Genomic DNA, 20,110 nt, shown 5'->3' on the forward strand with positions numbered 1-20,110 from the left:
TCAATTTGTTATTAATTATTCTTGATTAAAAATAATAATTAAAAAATAATAATTAAAAATTTTAATGATCGACAATTAGTATTATACAATTAATATAATAATTAGTACCAACTTGTATCAACGTGTATATCAACTTGCATAATAATGGAGAATTAGAATTATATAAATTAATATAATAATTATAATGATTAAAAATATTTAATGATTAACAATTAGTATAATAATGTATTAAATATTAATTTTTATATAATTATAAAAAAGATATTTTCTTAAAATAGATTGAGAATATAGTAAATATAAATATATTGAAAGTAGCGCTTTTATTTTGAAAAGAAAAAAGTTCATAAGAAATTGACATCTCACTTCCAATATTTCTAAAAAAATACTAATATACTAATAATACTAATAGTTGAAAATTAATTGTGAAGACTTATTAATAATTAATATCTAAAATAAGTAAATTAAATAATAATAATTAAAAAATCTTTAACAAATGTGAGAAATAAAAATAAAAGAAATTGATAAATAATAAATGTAAATATATTAAAGAATAATATTTTTATTTTGGAGAAAAAAAACTCATCAAGAAATGACATCTCATTTTCATTAGTTAGAAATAAAATTTAATTTTAATAGATTAAGTAGATTATTATTATTATTATAAAGACTTATAAGTACAAAATAACTGAATAATCTGTGCATTGAAAAGAATTTTATTCTGATTAGAATAATTCATGCCATTAGCATATTATTATCATATCATATCATATCATATTGATTTGATATAATTATAATAAAGACAGTTTCTTAAATTAGTATAATTATATATCATTCATTAAATACTAATTATAATATAATTATATTAATTAAAAATATTTTTCTAAAATAAATTTAGAAGAGCGAATAGTGTAATCATTTTGGAGGGAAAATGGATTAATGAAAAAGTGACACCTCACCATTATAAGTTGGGGAAAAATTCAATTATAATATATTAAGTAGATAAGTAGATGTATTTACTAATATTATTTGGGGTCAGGTACTGTATCTTTTCACCATGCTCCTATATTTGGACTTATATGTGGCACATTAGGATTAGATAGTACTGATTCTCAAAGAGCTTATATGTACATCACAACGAGGGATGTTATTTCTGCTGCTACAAGGTTGAATTTGATAGGTCCTCTTGGTGCTGCAGTTTTGCAGCATCAACTTGCTCCTAATGCCGAAGGTATACTAGAGAAATGGAAGAATCGCAACGTTGACGATGCATGCCAAGTTGCACCTCTGCTAGATACAGTGCAGGGTTGCCATGGTTATTTGTTTTCTAGGCTCTTTTCGTCTTAGAAGGCACAAGCATAACACTGATGTTGTATTTTTCATAATATGAAGCACATAGACATAGTAGAGTTTTGATTGGAAGAGACAATGTTAAGTCTTTTGGTAAATTGAATTTTCTTGTTTCTTGTGAGGTTTGAGGTGGCAAGTCACTCAAAAATGGCTTCAATTGGTTTTACATGAAGATGTAGGTTCAACGATTGACACATGTCAAGTTGTGGTTCAACCGAAAACACCAATCCAGATAACCCATATATATATGTAGAGCCGTAGGGGGATATAAATACGTTCATTAAGAAAAATGTTTGCACGTCATTGCTTGGCTCCTATGGGTGTAATCAGGCCAGGTTGGGTTTGGGTGAATTTGAGAAACAAATCGATTAAATTTCATAGGTTCGAGTTGGATTGGGTTAATGTGCTTTTGTAATTGAAACCAAACTAAGCCAAACTGATGAAATATGGGTTGGATTGGGTCCAATACCCGATTAAAATTAAATATAGGGTAAAGTATATTTTTTGTCCTTGAAGTTTGTCAAAAGTTTCAAAAATACTCCTAAGTTTTATTTTGCTTCAATTTTGTCCCAAAAGTTTTCGATTTGCATCAAATATACCCTCGACGGCTAAATTTTCAAAAAATATAAGACCAATTTAACAATAATACATGAAAATTATGCTTGATTTGTTTGTGTTGAAAGGTTGATTTTATGAAATTATTGTTAAATTAGTCTTAAATTTTTTAAAAAATTAGCCGTCAAAGGTATATTTGATGCAAATCGAAAATTTTTTGGACAAAATTAAAACAAAATAAAACTTAGGAGTATTTTTGAAACTTTTGTCAAACTTTAAGGACAAAAAATATACTTTACCCTTAAATTTATGAGACAAATTGAAAAATAAAAGGAAAAAAATAAAAAAATAAATGAAAACTAAAGTGAGATTAGGATTAGTAAAAGTTATATAAATATTTTTTTAATAAAATATATTAGATAATTGGATAATTGAGTTTCATGATTTTAATTCCGATATCCGAACTAATTAAAATTGGGTACAATACTAATATATAGTTAGGTTGGGTTGAATTTTATTTTGGGGAATACTCACATCCCCCACATTTTTGTAACTGGAGACCGATTCGCAATGACACTCAACATCTTAAAACAGAAAACTAGCAACATGGGAACTTTGCTCCATGAGTATTAAAACTTAGCTGTTATTTGTCAGTTACAAAGTTATCATCCAAAGGTATATCCCAAATTTATTCAAGTATATATGATAACATGTTAATTCACAAACAACAGAATCTAATTAAAATAACATTAATATTTAATTTAATCATCAAAATAAGGTTTAACTGGCACAGTACCCTAGTTTTACATCATTATCATGCAGTATGTGATTGTAGATGCAGTTGATGAACCAAAAGATATAACAGTTAACATCAGGTAAATCCATGTAATCAAGAATAAGTCAAAAGATGACCTTATACAATTTTTGCCAAGTGCTAGAGTGCAAATAATGAGATACTCTATTCTTCTCCTTTCTCAAGCATTCCAGAGCCTACACACACACACACACTAATTAGAGCTGGTCAACCAATAGAACACAAAATCTAGAGGCAAATTCTTGATGCACTTGCCTTCGACAGATATTCTTGAAAGGAGTCAACCTTAATCCATATTGTGCCCTTGCTTTTGTAGTAATTGGTTGTATCATCTAGCATTTGTATCTCAAAATCCTGCTCGTAATGATCCAACTTCCCGAGACCAACCTCAACAAATATATCTACAATGTTTTTCAATAGGAATCTGTCAATCTGTCCACCCTCTCGTTCTTTGTTAATCTGTCGCAAAAGCAAAAGAAATACTGCTTATTCCAACCGTCATTGGCACCGCAAGAGTATAAAAAAGGATGATCTTTCTTACAAGTGTGATCACTGCTTCCCTAGCATCAGCTTTTACCATCATATAAACATGTAATTAATAAAAATGAGCATGTCAATAAATCAAACAATGTCATAAAGACATTATCAGTGTCAAATAAGTCATGAAGACATTGACACTAACCCCATCCTGGAAACAAGATATCCCAACTTCATTGAATCCAGGGGGATCTGGATAGGAGATACAAATGACACAACCAAAGTTACCTGGATATAAAGTAATGACACAACTTTTGGCAGAAGGGAACACAGGGTCAGTCTCAGCAGAAACTTGGGATGTTAATTACTGGTACTCAATAACAAAAGTTAATGGTAGGCCAACTCTGATAAATATTTTCCCCTGATTGGAAATTTGTTCCTCAGGACTTAAATTAGAATTTTCCTTCTAAATGAAAAGAACTTGTTTATTAATATTTTCGGTAATTTTCAGTTGATCTACCAATCTGATATTTAATACATTACCAGTGTTATTGACAGTATGTTTGTGAATCTAGTAGCTTCAAACAAAATCTGATAAAGCTTTGGGGGGGGGGGGGGGAAGCATACATACCTAACATGTCAATTTGCACATTTCAATTTACATGTAAAAATACCTTAGTAAATGCCTATGTAAGACAACATGCCATCATTTACATGTCAATTTGCACATTTCAACAGTGAAAACCGAAAAATTAAAATTCTAAGAAACATAACAGAACTTACAGAAGTTGATTGATCATGTTCAAACAGTTCCAAGGCTATTTCATAGAGCTGCATGTTTAAGAAGGACTGCCACCAGGGAAACACGGAAAGAACAATTAAGATAGTAAAACTGTATGTATAAAAAGACCACAAACATTGTGTTTGTGCCCTTTAAGCAAACCTCATCAAGTTTCCTCTGCAAATTATCAAGCAATCGTTTCATTTTGTCTGCATTTTCTGTTAGTAATGCCTTCCTTTTCTCCATCCAAGAACTGATTACTGTAGGCTTGAATTTGTTAGCCAAAGGCCCAAGAAGTGTTTCAGGATCATCTAGACATATCAAATTTATAGCACTGCATTTGAATACAGAACAACTTGTATAGGAAGAAAGGAAAGATTTGAAGTCAGAATGAACAGACCTTGTTCTTCAAACTCGGGAACCAGGGTAGTAATTTTCTGCACGATCCATTCTTCTGTGGGACTACTAATGATTTAGTGGGCAGAGCAACTGTTACCTTCTCGTGACAAGCACGGCAGAAGATGACCACGACGAGGGACAGCGGGAAAAGACCGACTGAGCAAGATGAGTGGTTATAGGCCGCAACGACTCCAAAACTACTGCGATGAAGCTCGAGACTCGAGATTGAGGTGTGGGCATGGAGTAGGACGAATAGACAAATATCTCTGGCATGACTGACGGTGACAATCAGAAGCCCAGCGGCGGCGATCGCGGTGGAGGAAACTAGGGTTTCCCTCCAAGGAGATGCTTGTGCTTCTCTGAGCAACTGAAGGGCTTACTTGGCTCGCTCCAGCGCCGGTTCATCTTCAAACCTTTCTTACATGTTTTTACCCGTGAATTAGAGAATCACTTACAACAACATTTTAAACCGTAACTTGTTGGTATTTGTGTGAAACCTAAACAGCAAAACAAAACCCAACAAAAAAGAATAATACTTGAAGCAATAAGCAAAAAGAAAATAACTCTATCGTTTGTAAACTGAAGCCCATTAGTGTTAACTCCACTTTAGAATTCATTACTCATAATAGAAACAGCATGCATATGGAGGAAGAACAAGAAGAAATAAGTTGACTTTTCCTACTACCAGGTGCCTGACGTGCAGTAAATTCCATGCCGATCCACTTATCCGAGAGCCACTTCTCCAATCTCTGTTTCTTCCTGCGGCGGCACGTTCTTGAAGATATTGGTTCTTCCCCATCGTGCTTCCTCCATATATGGCTCGCCCCTGCTTTTCTGGATTTCCAAAATCTTCCACCATATAAGAGTTCCTGCTCAAAAATATTAGAATAGAAAGTCATTAATTTAAGAGTTGTAATTATCAAAAGCTAATTTAAGATTTAAAGGTCATTACATACACTGGCCAAAACATATTAGAAACTTATTTATCAAAAAACAAGTTGTAATTAGCAATAGAGTTGGAATACATACCCAAGATCATGCTATGCTGTGAAGGAACATCTACAATTCATTCCAGATTTTGCCATGGATAAAACCAAAAAAGAATCCAATTGAAAGAATGCTCCATCCAAAGTTCTTTTCCTTTTTCATCATAAACTTGTCAAATAAAGAATAAAATGACATTATACTTCAATTTATATGGATTTACATGTAGACTCCACAAATTAAAAAATTAAAACAATAAACCACTAGTTTGAACCATGAAGGCCAAGTACGGCATGAGTATGAAAATTCACAAGAACATTTTTAAGAAATTCACAATATAGTTTCAAAAGGCTAAGTATGCAAATTAATTAGAAAAATACCAGCATTGAACCATGTATGTTTTCATGCACAATTTATTGATTCTTTTTTAGTTCGGTGTAGGAGTCTACTCGATTTCAACTAATTTGATTTGAGCTACAACTTGCTATGAGATAAATCTCTTCCAAACCTATTTTTCCACTTTTTATTTTTCCATCAATAAGACCTAAGAATTATTCATACAAAAAAAAATGACAAAGCAATTTCCTGATTCATATGCATTAGTATACTTGTTTTTTCATGTCAAAATTGAACAAATGGTACCTTCCAATATACAGAGTATCACCAACGAACACAACTCCCATGGCAGTAGCAATAACAAATGAGTGGCCTGAATTTTGCTACATACACTATTAAAGGCATTAAAATTAAAAATAAAAAAATAAGAACAAAATTCTTCACCGATTACCTTGCTTGAAAGATATCAAGTTTGGAATCATAGCTAAATAAGACATGCAAATTATCGATCCCTGCGAGAAAAAAATGCATATCATTAGATCAAACCCTTTACCATTAGCCAAAAGCTATATACGTAGCCTGATTATTAGGATGAAAGACCCTTCTCTGATTCATGAAGAACATAACACTGCTCTAGTTCAATATTCCAAACCACACTATTTTATTAGTTGAATGGTAAAAATACACATCAAAACATGGTTAAAGAACTATAACAATCTAATTAACATAGCATATACCAAAGAAAACAACGATTATTTTCCTTGATTGATAAATCCAAAGCCGTGAACAGCAACAGCGAACAGCGATCAACGAAGTAATGAACATCAAGTGAAAGCAAACAATAGCAGTGATACAAATGGAGAAGTGAATAGCGACCATAATTGAAGGAAGAGACAACCAAAATCACTAACTTGAAGAGCAATTGGAGAACAGAGCCACTGTGAAAATGTTATAGAGGCATATCAATTTAGAATCCAAAACAACAATAATACACAAGCAAACATGCAATTTAGAATCTAAAGTGTTATAGAGTCATATCACTGAACACTTGGCGTGCATGAATTTATTAAACAATAATTATCACAATCCAAGCAAATCAAATGCACGAATTCTTTAATTTTAAGCACATCAAACCAAAATCAATCAAGAATTATTTACAAATCATCAATAATACCAAACTCAAGAACTAAAAAAACATATTCAAAGTTCACTAACACTTTACAAAGCATGCCTATTAATGGAAAGGATAAGACAAATCCTGAAAAAATCAATCCACAAGCTATGAGGCCAAAGTAACTCATTAAGTCCTTAACTTATACAATATTAAAGGCATTAATATTAAAAAAAAAAGAACACAAGCTAATAAGAAAAAGTAAAAAAACCCAATATGAGTAACTAAGAGAGAATTAGGGAATATTCAAATAAAGTTTGCCCAAGTTAATTCTTTGGTTGACATGTATGCTAAATGTGACAAATTCGGGGAAGCAAATAGGATTTTTGCAAATTTGGCTCTTCAAAGTTCAGTTCCTTGGACAGCCTTGATCTTGGATAATGTTCATAAGGGACACCTTGAAGAAGGTATAAAGCTATTCATTGAGATGCAAAGAGATGAAAAGACTGCAGATGCAGCTACCTATGCCAGTATCTTAAAAGCCTCTGCAAATTTAGCCTCACAGGCTCTGGGAAAGCAGTTACACTCGCACATAATCATATCAGGGCACATATTGTGTATTTAATCAGATCAGGGCACATATTGTGAATTAGGGAGTATACATATCAAATGTACAAATTCTTCAATTTTGAGTACAACAGTCCAAAATCAATCAAGAATTATCATCCAAATCATCAACAATACCAAACTCAAGAACTAAAACAACATGTTCAAAGTTCACTAACTAAAGTTAATTCTAATTTGAAAATCCTAATTCAAACTAAGCTAAACCTAAAAATTCAGATTCAATTAAATGCAAACTAAATCCGAACAACAAAATCAAAATTTAACATAGAAACATAGAAACTTCATCAACTACAAGATCAGAAAAAAGAAAATGAAACCTGGTGTGAATTGACAAAATGAGTTATAGGGAGAGGGAGATGCTAGTTGAACTCAGAATTGGAGCAGCTAGCAGTTGCAATGAGCAGAGGGGATGAATGCGGTAGCGCGATAGAAGTTGCCAGAATGACGCTGGCAGTGGCTGTGCAAGGAGGGTTGACGCAGAGGAAGCAGTGGAAGTTAACGAGGGGTGTGGTGGGTCGTGGCTCAGTGGTCAAGGATAAATAAAGACAAAGGAAGAAGGTCGGAAGTGTGGCAACAGGCGAACAACAAGCAAGAGCAGCAGCAGCCAACGAACAGAGTTTCTGACGAGAAGATGGGTTTAGAGAAGGATAGACGATGGATTTAGGGAACAAAAGCTCAGCAAAACAGAGATTCTGGTGAGAAGCATAAACAATGGATTTAGGGAAGGATTGAGAAGAATGTTTTGGTTTGGGCGGGTTTAGGTTTTCATTTTGCGCCAAATTTTGGAAAAAATTGAAAGGAACGGCTATTTTCCCAAGATTAAAAATTTTTTAAAGGGATTTATAAAATTCCTGTAGACTAAAAATAGAAAATTATGTAAACTGAATTTCGAAAAATGAAAAGGAAAAAAGGACTTCTCTTATCAATATTGCAGTATTTTATAAAAAGTCATGTTAAATAATAGCGGTAAAATAAAATATTTTTTATAATGTACAATGATTTTAAATTGAATGGAACACTACTCAAGTCTAGTGTACTGACCTGCTTAAATATTATATTAGCGGTTTAATATATTTAGTAGCTTTTTAAAAGATTAATTTTTCTAATTTTAATTTTAATCTTATAAATTGGATATAATAATTTAAACATTAAAAATAAAAAACGTTCAAAAAAATGTATAAAAGTTTTTTAATTTATATTGTATAAAATTTATAAATTTAAATTAAATAAGATATTAAACAAATTTATTATGTTGTTATTATGTATAACAAAATTCAATTAAAGATTTATAAACATTATAAACAATTAACTATTTATAAACGTTATTAACTTTACTTATCTATTTTTAATAGTATCTAATTTGAAGTAGAGATAAAAATTCATATTCAAAATACTCTTTATATTCATACATAATATCAATTGGTGAAAAATATTTTTTAAATTTTATATTTAATTTTTTAAATTATCTTTATTTTTTTTTTAAAACATTAATTTATATTTTTGTAATATTCCTTCACCATGTTAAACAATATTCTTTCTCTTACTATATACTAATCTCTATACACATACCTATTATTGACTATTAAATTATATTGGCCTTCTTTCTTATTTTTTTTTTCTTCTCCTGCTACATTCTCTTCACTCAATCGTTATGAATTATCATCACGTATTATCATCGCAACTTTTACCCTTGTCTATCACTATAATCTACAACCACCTATGATGTTAACTTTTATGAGTTGTTGAAGGTTAGCTGGAAAAATTAAGACACAAAGCATTTATAATTTTTGGCCAAATTATCAAAATTTGATGTCAGTAATCCTATAAAACAATATCAAAATTTATTATTTCGAACTAAGTTAATAAAAAATAGCACATAAATGCAAGTTTTTTAACTAAAAAATTATATATTTAAGTCGCAATGTAATATAGTACATTGAGACAAAATGCAGCCATTGCAATTCCATGTGTGGCTGCTACTATATACAATTAACATTTATTTCAATATACACATTAATTAAATTATACTTTATTGCTTGGTTTTACATTTTTAGAAAAAATGATATCATATCTTCAGAATAAGATTGATTTTCATAATCGAATGTGAATCTTCTTATTAGCATGATCGTCATTTGATTACTATCCAGAAACAACAGTTACTTTAAGTTCAGAATATTATTAGATAGCTATATAATAAGTATCTTTTAAATTATGTAATGCATAAAAGTTATATCTTTGGATTTATCTTGAAAGCTAAAAATTAAAGTTAAATGATATTAGCTCTTTTATTAAGCACAGAAATAAACATCAAATGACTCAACAATAGGTTCGATTAGAGCAACAAAATATCCTATAATAAAAGAATCACTTAAGCTAAAAAATGCATAACAAAATATGATGTGTCTCGACAAATATAAAATGCGATAGAAAAAAAAAACTATATATCCTTTTGCAGTCGTGACTGTTTTTGTAGTATATCTTTCATATATGCATGTGTCTTATCCATAACTTTTGAGTTCTTCATATTGAATTCTTTGCTAACCAAGTCGATTGCTAGCCTCATCCCATCACTGTCATAGACCTAATAATTTTAAAAAGTACGAAGCAATTAGAATTATATATATATATATATATACACACTTAGATACATATTACATTTTTTCCTAATAATAATAATAAATAATTTAGAAAATGAATAAAGTTAGTTACCGTGATGCCAAAATCATCAGTCCACCCGCACTCTTTCATCCATTGAGCAACCCAGATACCGCAGTCATTACTGTTTAGTTAAATGTGTGATTGTACTACTTCATCAGTTTAACCGAACACATGATTCGTACATAACAAACTCAATAGACATGACGGTAAAAAAAATTTAAACTAATATTACTTACGAGCCTTTCCTTTGTTGTGGCAGGTCAGACGGTTCCACGATACGAAATTTAGAAATCCGAGGTACAGTGATTTCACTAGAATTGTAGAAAGATTTGTGTTCTAACATTCATTCGATGAATATAGCCTGTGTGACATAAAATATAGTTGGATACTGTGTAGTGCAAGCAATGTAACGGGTTAATTTTTATTACTTGTCTAAAATGGATAGATTATAAAAAATTTAAAAATTATTAATTCGATATTAGTGTTAACAAATGAACCTTAATTTCAAATTAAACAAACTACTAAATCACTTACAAACCGAATGTAGCAATGATCTTAAAATACAAATTCAAATCGTAATTTCAAACGATGTCGTGTTTTTTTCGTTATATACAAAACATTCAAAATTAATAGAGAATAAAAGTTGAAGAACTAATTTTACTTTTAACAAAATCAAACTGGACCACTTACCATGGTTTCAACTGATAATAGCCTACCATAGTTTCTGTCTGGTATTTTACAAGAATCAAGCACAAAGATCTTTTCTTTTTTCATGTCTTCGATCATCAGGAACCAATGCTCATTGAGGTCGTTGATGGGGACAAAAATCTACTTATTTACAAAATAAGGAGGATTGTAAATCTATGATATTAAGATAAACATACAATTTGGATTAAATAAATCATATATTATTTACTAAAAATTAAAGGACTTACCCTTGACAAATACTCAATCTTGTACATGTAGTTATCTGCATATTGTTCCCTTAGTTGATTGGGTGGTCTGGACCATGTAAGTGCTAGTTGTTGATTATATTGTCATAAAAAATAATACATCAAATTATTCATATGCTGCTTGAAACTTAATCCAAACAAAATATCAAATACATATTTTTTTGGGGTATTTTTGTACTGAAACTTACCGAAAAGGTTGTTGGCAAAGATCATACAGATGGCAATTTGTTAAGATTTTATACTCTTGTGTGAGAATGCAAGTAAGGGAATCTATAACCTACAAACAAATACATTTGTATACTTTTAATTTTACGATACATAACATTAACATTTTGTACTTTTTTAATGTTAAATAATAAAAAATAGATATTTACATCTTGGATGACTTGTTCTCCTGGAATTAACGTGGCTAAACTTTCTCTATTTGCATATGCGGTACGAGTTGACACCAGTACTTCATCCCTTTACGAATACACATGCAAATATTTAGTTCAGGAAATTGTTGTTACGAAAGTATAAATTAGACTTGCATCAAATCGAATAGTGTTATAAGGATTTACCGATTAACTTGAAACTTTAAATCCGGGCAAAAAATATAAGCGGCACAAGCAAGTTCATCCGTCGTTAGAATCATGTCCTCCGGTGGTCTAAAACTAATGGGCATCCACTGCAAACACGAAGCCATCATCATGTGTAATTAAACAATAAAATTAAAAATAGTAATACTAAACAGAGTCATCAGAATACAAATTCATGTTTTTATACACATACCTGTGAAATTTTTGGGCCACATGAACGCCGCGGCATCACAAATGATGAGGTACCCTTTTTACCAATATATATTCCCGTATTTGAATTCCAATCTAATTCAGATGATCTTCGTGGGGAGACATTTGGTTTGAAGAGCTCCTTGAGAGTAACGTCGTTTGTGTGGTTATCAGAATTGTTGCTAGGGGAGAATTTGTGTCGGGTGGGTTGTACAACTGTTTTTTGACATTCTTGGGATCGAATGAATTTGCTCATTATTTTATCTATGTTAACTTTATTATTAGTTTTTGAATTATTAATATTCGTCGTATTATTAATAGCTAAATTTTCTCTGCAACTCTTTCATTGTTCCTGTAATGGCTAACAACGATCTCCATGTTATTGATGAATTCAAGAAGGGTATCTTTCTTTCTCACATATGTTTTTATTAGAGAGTTAATCCCTTCACACTGGGATGTTGTCCTGATTTGCACAAAAAATTGGCCCCTCAAATATGCAAGAGCCCATAAATTCCTCAACTCATAAGTTTGGTCGACCCAAGAGTTGCTTGATAAGTTATACCTCGCCACCATGTCTCCCCACATGACTTGAAACTCTTCAACACTCACATTAGCATAAATCAATTTCTTGAAGTCATTCAGAAATCCACTGTTCTTAACTTTCTCGCATGCATTCCTATGTAAGTGCCATGCACATAGTTGATGTGTTGCACAAGGAAAAACCTTTTTAATGGCTTCTCTCATTGAAAGATCTCCGTCGGTGACAACTGCCGTAGGGTGTTTACTCCCCATTGTTTCCAAAAAAGTTTCCAAGAGCCACTTGTATGAACAAATATCCTCATTAACAAGAAGACAACATCCAAATATGACGGTCTGCCCATGATGATTGCTACCAGAAAATATCACAAGTGGTTTATTGTAGACGTTCCTATTGTAAGTCGAATCAAATGTCAAGACATCCCCAAAGCACTCATAATCAATACAGCTAGTCTCATCAGCCCAGAACAAATTTTCTAATCGATTCTCATTACTTAATGTGTACTTTCCAAAGAAATAAGAATCGTTCCCAGCTTTACCTCTCAGGTAGCTTATTGCAGCATTTGCATCACCACCCTTCACCTTTTCCTTCCTATGTTGAGTAATGAGGTTGTACATATCTTTTTTGTTGAATGACAAGTTTGCATATCCACCTTTTTGAGCAGCCAAGTATCCCAAGATGTGACAGGTCCTGATGCCTATGTTGTGCAAATTCTTCGCCTAAGCTTTATCTGAGACACTGAATGTGCGATACTCAGGCATCATGCTAACGTCCAGCGGATCAACTAATCCATGAGAGTGCTCTTCGTAGAACGAAACAACCTTCCATTTCTGAATTTTTCTATCTAGTCTTGCACGAATTCTCACCCCGCAACAACTTTGAGTTAGGGGTCGGTGGTCCCTGATTCTTTCGTCCTTTTCATTTGTCATGGTCTACACAAAGTAGAAATGACATTCTCACCAAAGATAAATTGAATGAAATGTATGTAGCAATGAAAATATGTGGTAGTAATACTTGCACCTGACGAGAACAATGTCACGCACGTTATGTTTATAGAAACAATATAGATAATAAATATCAGAAATTGATCCAAACGAGGTGTATAAAGGAAGACAAAACTGAGTTGGATGCAATTTAATCTAATGTTCAGGAATCATGAGGGCATGCACAAGAAAAAGCATTCAGCTTCTTTTTATTTCTGGATGGCTACTACCCTTTTTTATTTGCTTCATAATCATTCAATAGATATACATAATTAATATCATACAATTTGTTAAGGCCTTCTCTACTTCATGACTTCTATCTCACTTCTTTCGAAGGAAACAAGCAAAGTGAAAATTAGTTTAGAAAGTAAGCAGCACAATTAAATAAAATAGAAATAATTCAGATTAAGCAAATACTTTTAGGAGATTATACACCAAAGCTAAAGTAGTAAGCATCCTCTTCCATATGAAGGTGAAAGTGAAAGGGGCATTCTGTGTAACAGAAGACCACCAGCAAACAGGGATATTGCAAGAAGATAAATTAAAAAAATAAAATACAACACCAACAACAACACAACATCAGCAACCATAACAAGATGAAAGGTTAAGAAAAATAAGACAACAACATCCAAGGTGTTTTTGATCGAAATTAAAGCTACTCTTGTTCTAATTACCTATTTTAATTCCAATTAACTCAGGTCAGAACAAAATTAAAAGGCATAAAGCAAAGAAAAATATCTAACAAAAACCTAATTGCAGAAGTAATAATTATTTTAATGTGTAGTTTATATTAGTGGCTAATTTTAGTATATGTCTACTGTGGTTAAATTGAGATATAGTGATAAATTACATAAGAAAAATATATAAATGTAAATAATCAATGAGGATAAAATAAAAATAAATGGGCAGTATGATTTCTTCAATCTGGTAGAAATCACTTTCTCATTTACCAAACTAACTTATATTCAATAAGGACAAAATGCCACCGTTACATTCATTTTTCAAAAGTTCTGTTTGGGTGTATAAAGATGGCAAGACCCAAATTTGATGAAACTTTTGAATGGAGGAAAGGATCTAGACATCCACCCTGATTCTCTACTGTTCCACACTAAAATTGTATTTAGAATGACATTGGACAATCCACCATTCTACCTACACAATCATATACCTTCAATTGATAACTGAATGCACCCGGGGAAACATTGAAATTATCAATTCAAGTCCTGTATTTGTTGAGATCCTCGTTCTAAATAGATAAGCAAATTTCCATAACTAATGAGCCTAGTCATTAGTCTTATAAAGCTATATATTTTGAAGGGCAAGCTATATATTTTCCCATATAGGAGACATAATATCATCTGATATAAATAATATATGAATTGACAAAATAGAGAAAAATCCTTGTGGCAAAACATACTCGTTATTTTATTAACCAAATTTAATCAAGTTGGTCTAGTAGCTTATTAATACAATAGAAACCATTAAAAAAAAAATTGTAAATCTGATATAAAGAGAAAAGCACATCCACTTTAACTACTCAAGTGATCAATGATAAAAAACTAAATGAACAGAGACATGGAACCAAAAACTACTAATAGTTATAAACAAATTAAACATAATCTAGCATGACAAATAAAGAAATACCATCTTGAATATTACCTATTCTGTGGAAAAGTCACACTAATTTTTTTCTAAACGAAAAGTTAAATTCTCATTCAAAAAGAAAAAGGGTCAACTTTGGGTTTGAGTCTCTATACCTTTAAATAACATACATAACACATTTTTATAATCTCATATTTCCAATCAGGCTCGTCCATATCCAGATCCAAATATATATATATAAAACAAAATCATTACATATTTATACTTTTAGTATACATAGCCATATGCAAATAAACTGCATAATCCACATCCATGCAAGTTTTTTTTTTCAATCTTACCCATCTCTGCATCAGATTAGAGTAATTATTTGAGTAAACAAATGACACCTTCACTTATCTACATGATTATATCCTTTCCTTTGAATTTAAAATACTAATAAAAATATATAATGATTCCCAGAAGAACACAAGCAAACAGAGGAGATCATCCCAAGTCCTTGGCATATAATTACTATAAGTGGATTATATTAATTTCACTGTTTCGAAGTCAAATTCTATCTACTTGGGCAGGGTCCTAATTCAACAAAGCAACCGTTACTTACCTACTTTTATTTTTTCTATTCAGCCACTCCCTGACAAATGCTCTCCATAATCCCATCTTTAAATATTTGGTACACCACGCTTACTCTTTCTATCACTAATTAATTGCAAGAAGATAAATTAAAAAAAACAAAACAAAACACCAACAACAACACAACATCAGCAACTATAACAAGATGAAAGGTTCGGAAAAATAACACAACAACATCCAAGGTGTTTCTGATCAAAATTAAAGCTACTCTTCTTCCAATTACCTACTTCAATTCCAATTAACTCAATTCAGAACAAAATTAGAGGACATAAAGCAAAGAATGAACAACACAAAACTCAGGCTAGAAAACATAAATAAATACTACAAAATGATTCCAAGTCACAGCAAACAAAATTCAAAATCCAGCTAACAAAAATTATAAGCAAAATTAAGTAATTAACCAAAACAAATTATTCCTATTTCCTAATCACAGAAGATAACATATTCAGAACCAAAAATCATGAACAACTTTAAAATTTCAGAATCAGTAATCACAAGAATCAACAGCGTAAAACTCAGGCTAGAATACACAAATAAATGAATACAACACAATGAAGAAAAAGAGAAAACCTACCTGAAGCGCGAACAGAACGAACGGAGATGTAAGCGGCGAGGGAAGGTTCCAGCTAATGGATGAAGACAAAACGAACAGAGATGTCAGGCGGCGAGGGAAGCACGAAGAAGTTCTTGACAGTGACAGTTACGGTGACGGTGACGGAGGCACGGTGAACATAGAGAGAGCGCTCTCGAACAGAGGAGACGACTTCAAGCTCCTGTGACGGCCCCAAGCTTCCACACGCGATTCCTGTACATGCGACGGGGCTGCGGGGTTGAGGTGGCTGCGGTGGTTGGCGTGGCTGCGGGCTGCGGGTGGCGGGGCTAGGTCAATGGGTGGGTAGAGCTTGATTTGCATTTTTCTTTCAATTTCACACAGGAATGGGGCTGAGGTGCATCGAGTTTATGCAAAATGATAAAAAAAATATAACTTTACTTTTTTAATGTTTACAGAAATTATATATTCATTCCTCTTATAAAAATATTTAATTACAAAATTGTCCTACTTTAGTTAAGATATTAACTCTTATTGGGTTAAATTAATTCAAACTAAAACTAAACATCCATAATAATTAGCATTAAATCATATCCAGATTCAACATGTATAGCATTTAGTTCGGTCACTACAAGTAACTACATAATCCCATAATACATCGCTAACCAATAATAAACTGTTATTTAGAATATCCAATAATTATGTGCATTTATTTCATCCAAGCCTATATAAATTAGACTTCAGTTCCCTCCTTTGTTCTTTCCTAGCATAAACAATTCGATGGAGTCCTCAATAAATCTATGTTCTACACCATTCAAATAAGAGACAACAGAGTATCAATTTAAGACGTATCCATGTCCCAGGTTCCCCTTACCTTTCTTTATCTTTAATAGCATTTCTTTTGTCAGTAAGAGCATAAGTAAAACTACATTAAATACAATAAATCAGAGGAATGAAAAAGTCAAAATAATGTCATAGTCTGTACTCCATATAATATCCTCACTGCCTGAATATAATAGGCTGTCTAGTTGAAAATGTGTACTATAATATCTGTGCCCAAGATTCAGAAAAGAGATACTATAATTGCAGTTTTCAAGATCTCATCCTCTAACATGCAAGATGATTATTAGGTCTCCATAACATTAGCTAGTAACGAGAAGAGTATGGCATTCTTATGTCTAATACAGTCCAAACTCTTACCAAATCTTATTCTTTGCATTTCTGGAAAAAGTTTACTCTATATCAAGGAACGAATTCATATATACTACATTAAATTGCAAAAAAAAAAAAAAAAAACCCACGTGCACAAGCACAATTCCTAAAGGATGTAATGTATACATTCTAACCTAATAAATGCATCCATGACTAATTATACGACTTAATCTCGTGACCTTAAGGTCATACAAAGATAACTCAACCATTGCTCCAAGACTTCTTTTTTATCAAACTGCAAATAAATGAAGATAAATTTCAAGCCAGCATAACAGTACCTTTTATGTTTGTTGTACAGTATTGTAAGACCCCGTGTAATACCACTGGTTTGAACTCTAACACTACCCTCCATGCAGGTTACAAGAGTAGGATCAACAGCTGCAGAAAATGCTGTGGAGTCATGAAGGTAAACCCCTGCACAGAAAATAATTGCAATTAGTATTTCAGATTATTAGGTCTCTCCCAATTCTTGAATGCACTTTGAAGACAGATCGTCGGTGTTGTAGGCCTCACGAGGATACGAGAAATACAGATCGAGAATTTTGGTCAAGTACTGAGCGAATTTTCCATTTGAACTTGCCAACTTTTCTCGATCAGAACCTAGTCATCAAGTTTAGAGCATGAGATTAGGCCAGAACGGATGAGAAAGAAGATAAATGATGTGTGCCACAATTAATAGCAGCTAAAAGCCATGCAGTTTTATGAAATTAAAATAGTGTTATCTAAGTTTTAGCAGTTTTGTGAACTCTGACTCCTCCAATCTAAGTACTAGTATCTTTTCCTGCCAATGGAATACATCTCTAACCTTGTATGCATTGATGAAAAAAGAGAGTGGGAATGGGGCAACAGAAGGCTCAAGTAGAATTCACAAAAGAATGGGAGGGTGAAAGAGAAGTATCAAATTTATTTTTGTACTTTATGTACGCTTGTATCTTATAGTTTGCCCCATTGTTGTTCTGTGAGAATATTGATACAGAACCATGTAACCATTCAAATTCCAAGTTTCTTCAAATCCTCTCCCAACTCTTTAGGGTTCAGTTCTAACAAAATACAACACAGAATATCTGTCTAACCTTAATACTTATAAAATTAAGCATACTACAGAACAAGATATGAGAAATAAATGTCAAAGACAGATTCATTGTAACATACCAATGCGATGCTTCATTAGAATAAAGACGGCTTCTAGTTCTTGTGGGGTAGATAGTAAATAATTGAAATATTTAGTAACACATCAGCAACTTTTCATTCATCAAAGAAAGTCTTGAATATTAGTTCAGTTGGGTAGACCTCTGAGTTCAGTTGAACTGAAACCTCTGTTATAGAAAACTCACCAACTAAAATCTAAAGAATTCAACTTAGAAATCAACTATTTTTTAGCCAATATTAGACAATTTTTCTAAAATTACCCTTTTATTATAAATTCTAATTCTAAATCCTAAACTCTATACTTTTCAAAAAGTGAAAGTTAAGAAAGTAATTTTATAATAAAAAACTTGCCTAATTTTAACTAATTAAAAGTTGATTTTCTGTACTTACTTTTATCTAAAATATAAATGTTAAAATAGGTTTAGCACCTCCTCATGCTACATATGATTTGAGAAAGTATAAGAAAATAAAGTTGTATCCTACTAACAACCATAGCTTCTGGTCTAGTGGTAAACCCTTGACCCAACAAGAAAATTTTCCATAAAGATAGAACCGATGAATTAATTGTTAAAAATTTTAAGAAAAAATTAAGTGAAAAAAACTTTGACAGAGCGTGTACCAGTCAATACAACTTGGTGGGTAACATTTATCTCCACTGTTAGTATATCCGCTCCACTTGTGAACATAACATCTGCAGCATCTAGATCACCAAATATCTGGAATCAAACCCAACTAAAGGAGTGAGACAAAGAGAGAAATGACCCATACACAGATGTAGTTATTTATTTATTTCATCACAACCCACATTGGCTTTGGCGGCTGGATTCACATTGCTATTTATTGCGAAAGCATGCACCACCAAGTATAACAATCTGCCCAATGTTCTTGGCAAATTCTGGATCAAGCTGTATGGCCTACAAAAGAAGACTCTAGTCAACAAATGAGGTATTGTACGGCATGATATGTACGGCGAGGGAAGGTTTCAGCCAATGGATGAAGACAGAACGAACAGAGATGTCAGGCGGCGAGCGAAGCACGAAGAAGTTCTTGACAGTGACAGTTACGGTGACGGTGACGGAGGCACGGTAAACATAGACAGAGCGCTCTCGAACAGAGGAGACGACTTCAAGCTCCTGCGACGGCGCAAAGCTTCCACACGCGATGCTTGTACATGCAACGGGACTGTGGGATTGAGGTGGCTGCGATGGTTGGCGTGGCTGTCGGCGGCGAGGCTGGGTCAATGAGTGGGTAGAGTTGAGTTGATTTTTTCTTTCAATTTCAGAGAGGAATGGGGCTGAGGTGAATTGAGTTTATGAACAATGATAAAAATATAACTTTACTTTTTAATATTTATAGAAATTATATATTCATCCCTCTTATAAAAATATTTAATTACAAAATTACTCTACTTTAGTTAAGATATTAACTCTTATTGAGTTAAATTAACTCAAACTAAAACTAAACATCCAATTAAAACATGCCACGTCACAAGGAGTAATTTACATGTTGATTTAGAGAGAGTTGGATAGAACTCACCTTAATAAATAGGTATAAAAATAATAAAATACGAGTTAATTGAGATGACATATTGCTTATTTTCTTATTTTTAAAAATTAAAAATAGAAAAACTATTTTTT

At 32.1% G+C, this 20,110-nt stretch overlaps 4 protein-coding genes across 7 annotated transcripts; all 4 read right to left on the reverse strand.

The window, feature by feature from the left end:
- Nucleotides 1–2,637: 2,637 nt before the first annotated feature.
- Nucleotides 2,638–8,151, reverse strand: LOC107630254 (cullin-like protein 3). Of its 4 annotated transcripts, none has more exons than XM_088510206.1 (9): nt 7,749–8,151; nt 6,145–6,205; nt 6,000–6,066; nt 5,403–5,528; nt 4,375–5,242; nt 4,137–4,285; nt 3,977–4,042; nt 2,972–3,175; nt 2,638–2,892 (listed from the first exon to the last, which is right to left on the reverse strand). In XM_088510206.1, exons 6-9 carry the CDS (start codon nt 4,218–4,220, stop codon nt 2,803–2,805), a joined length of 444 nt encoding a protein of 147 aa, XP_088366332.1. In that variant the 5' UTR covers nt 4,221–4,285; nt 4,375–5,242; nt 5,403–5,528; nt 6,000–6,066; nt 6,145–6,205; nt 7,749–8,151; the 3' UTR covers nt 2,638–2,802. The 4 variants fall into 4 exon arrangements, with proteins under 4 accessions (XP_088366332.1, XP_088366333.1, XP_088366331.1 ...); XM_088510207.1 differs by having other exon boundaries at nt 6,000–6,076; XM_088510205.1 differs by having other exon boundaries at nt 6,000–6,085.
- A 1,717-nt stretch (nt 8,152–9,868) lies between these two features.
- On the reverse strand, nt 9,869–12,118 carry LOC148570213 (uncharacterized). Its single transcript, XM_088506906.1, has 7 exons — nt 11,814–12,118; nt 11,603–11,709; nt 11,417–11,504; nt 11,231–11,319; nt 11,025–11,091; nt 10,780–10,917; nt 9,869–10,012 (listed from the first exon to the last, which is right to left on the reverse strand). Exons 1-7 carry the CDS (start codon nt 12,063–12,065, stop codon nt 9,869–9,871), a joined length of 885 nt encoding a protein of 294 aa, XP_088363032.1. The 5' UTR covers nt 12,066–12,118.
- A 12-nt stretch (nt 12,119–12,130) lies between these two features.
- Nucleotides 12,131–12,964, reverse strand: LOC107632925 (protein FAR1-RELATED SEQUENCE 5-like). The gene has a single exon (XM_016336567.1). It carries the CDS (start codon nt 12,962–12,964, stop codon nt 12,131–12,133), a length of 834 nt encoding a protein of 277 aa, XP_016192053.1.
- Nucleotides 12,233–19,762, reverse strand: LOC148570214 (putative uridine nucleosidase 2). Its single transcript, XM_088510177.1, has 7 exons — nt 19,484–19,762; nt 19,279–19,387; nt 19,093–19,189; nt 17,838–17,924; nt 17,603–17,738; nt 16,137–16,504; nt 12,233–13,279 (listed from the first exon to the last, which is right to left on the reverse strand). The coding sequence occupies exons 3-6, from the start codon at nt 19,157–19,159 to the stop codon at nt 16,489–16,491; spliced, it is 306 nt and encodes a 101-aa protein (XP_088366303.1). The 5' UTR covers nt 19,160–19,189; nt 19,279–19,387; nt 19,484–19,762; the 3' UTR covers nt 12,233–13,279; nt 16,137–16,488.
- Between the last annotated feature and the right edge of the window lie 348 nt (nt 19,763–20,110).

Source organism: Arachis ipaensis, chromosome B3 (genome assembly GCF_059453495.1).
Source record: "Arachis ipaensis isolate K30076 ecotype BB chromosome B3, ASM5945349v1, whole genome shotgun sequence".
NCBI classification, from domain to species: domain Eukaryota; kingdom Viridiplantae; phylum Streptophyta; class Magnoliopsida; order Fabales; family Fabaceae; genus Arachis; species Arachis ipaensis.

Excerpts from the sequence above, each read along its gene's own strand:
- LOC107632925 (XM_016336567.1), bottom strand. The coding sequence starts at position 12,964 with ATGTACAACCTCATTACTCAACATAGGAAGGAAAAGGTGAAGGGTGGT.
- LOC148570213 (XM_088506906.1), bottom strand. The coding sequence starts at position 12,065 with ATGAGCAAATTCATTCGATCCCAAGAATGTCAAAAAACAGTTGTACAA. Across the intron at positions 11,710-11,813 it reads GTGGCCCAAAAATTTCACAG|TGGATGCCCATTAGTTTTAG; the intron begins GTATGTGTATAA and ends TCGTGTTTGCAG. Across the intron at positions 10,013-10,779 it reads TATTATCAGTTGAAACCATG|GTCTATGACAGTGATGGGAT; the intron begins GTAAGTGGTCCA and ends TAAAATTATTAG.
- LOC107630254 (XM_088510206.1), bottom strand. The coding sequence starts at position 4,220 with ATGGAGAAAAGGAAGGCATTACTAACAGAAAATGCAGACAAAATGAAA. Across the intron at positions 4,043-4,136 it reads TGCAGAGGAAACTTGATGAG|TCCTTCTTAAACATGCAGCT; the intron begins GTTTGCTTAAAG and ends CCCTGGTGGCAG. Across the intron at positions 2,893-2,971 it reads TTCAAGAATATCTGTCGAAG|GCTCTGGAATGCTTGAGAAA; the intron begins GCAAGTGCATCA and ends GTGTGTGTGTAG.
- LOC148570214 (XM_088510177.1), bottom strand. The coding sequence starts at position 19,159 with ATGTTCACAAGTGGAGCGGATATACTAACAGTGGAGATAAATGTTACC. Across the intron at positions 17,925-19,092 it reads CCACCAAGTTGTATTGACTG|GTTCTGATCGAGAAAAGTTG; the intron begins GTACACGCTCTG and ends CTTGATGACTAG. Across the intron at positions 17,739-17,837 it reads TCTGTATTTCTCGTATCCTC|GGGTTTACCTTCATGACTCC; the intron begins GTGAGGCCTACA and ends TTTTCTGTGCAG.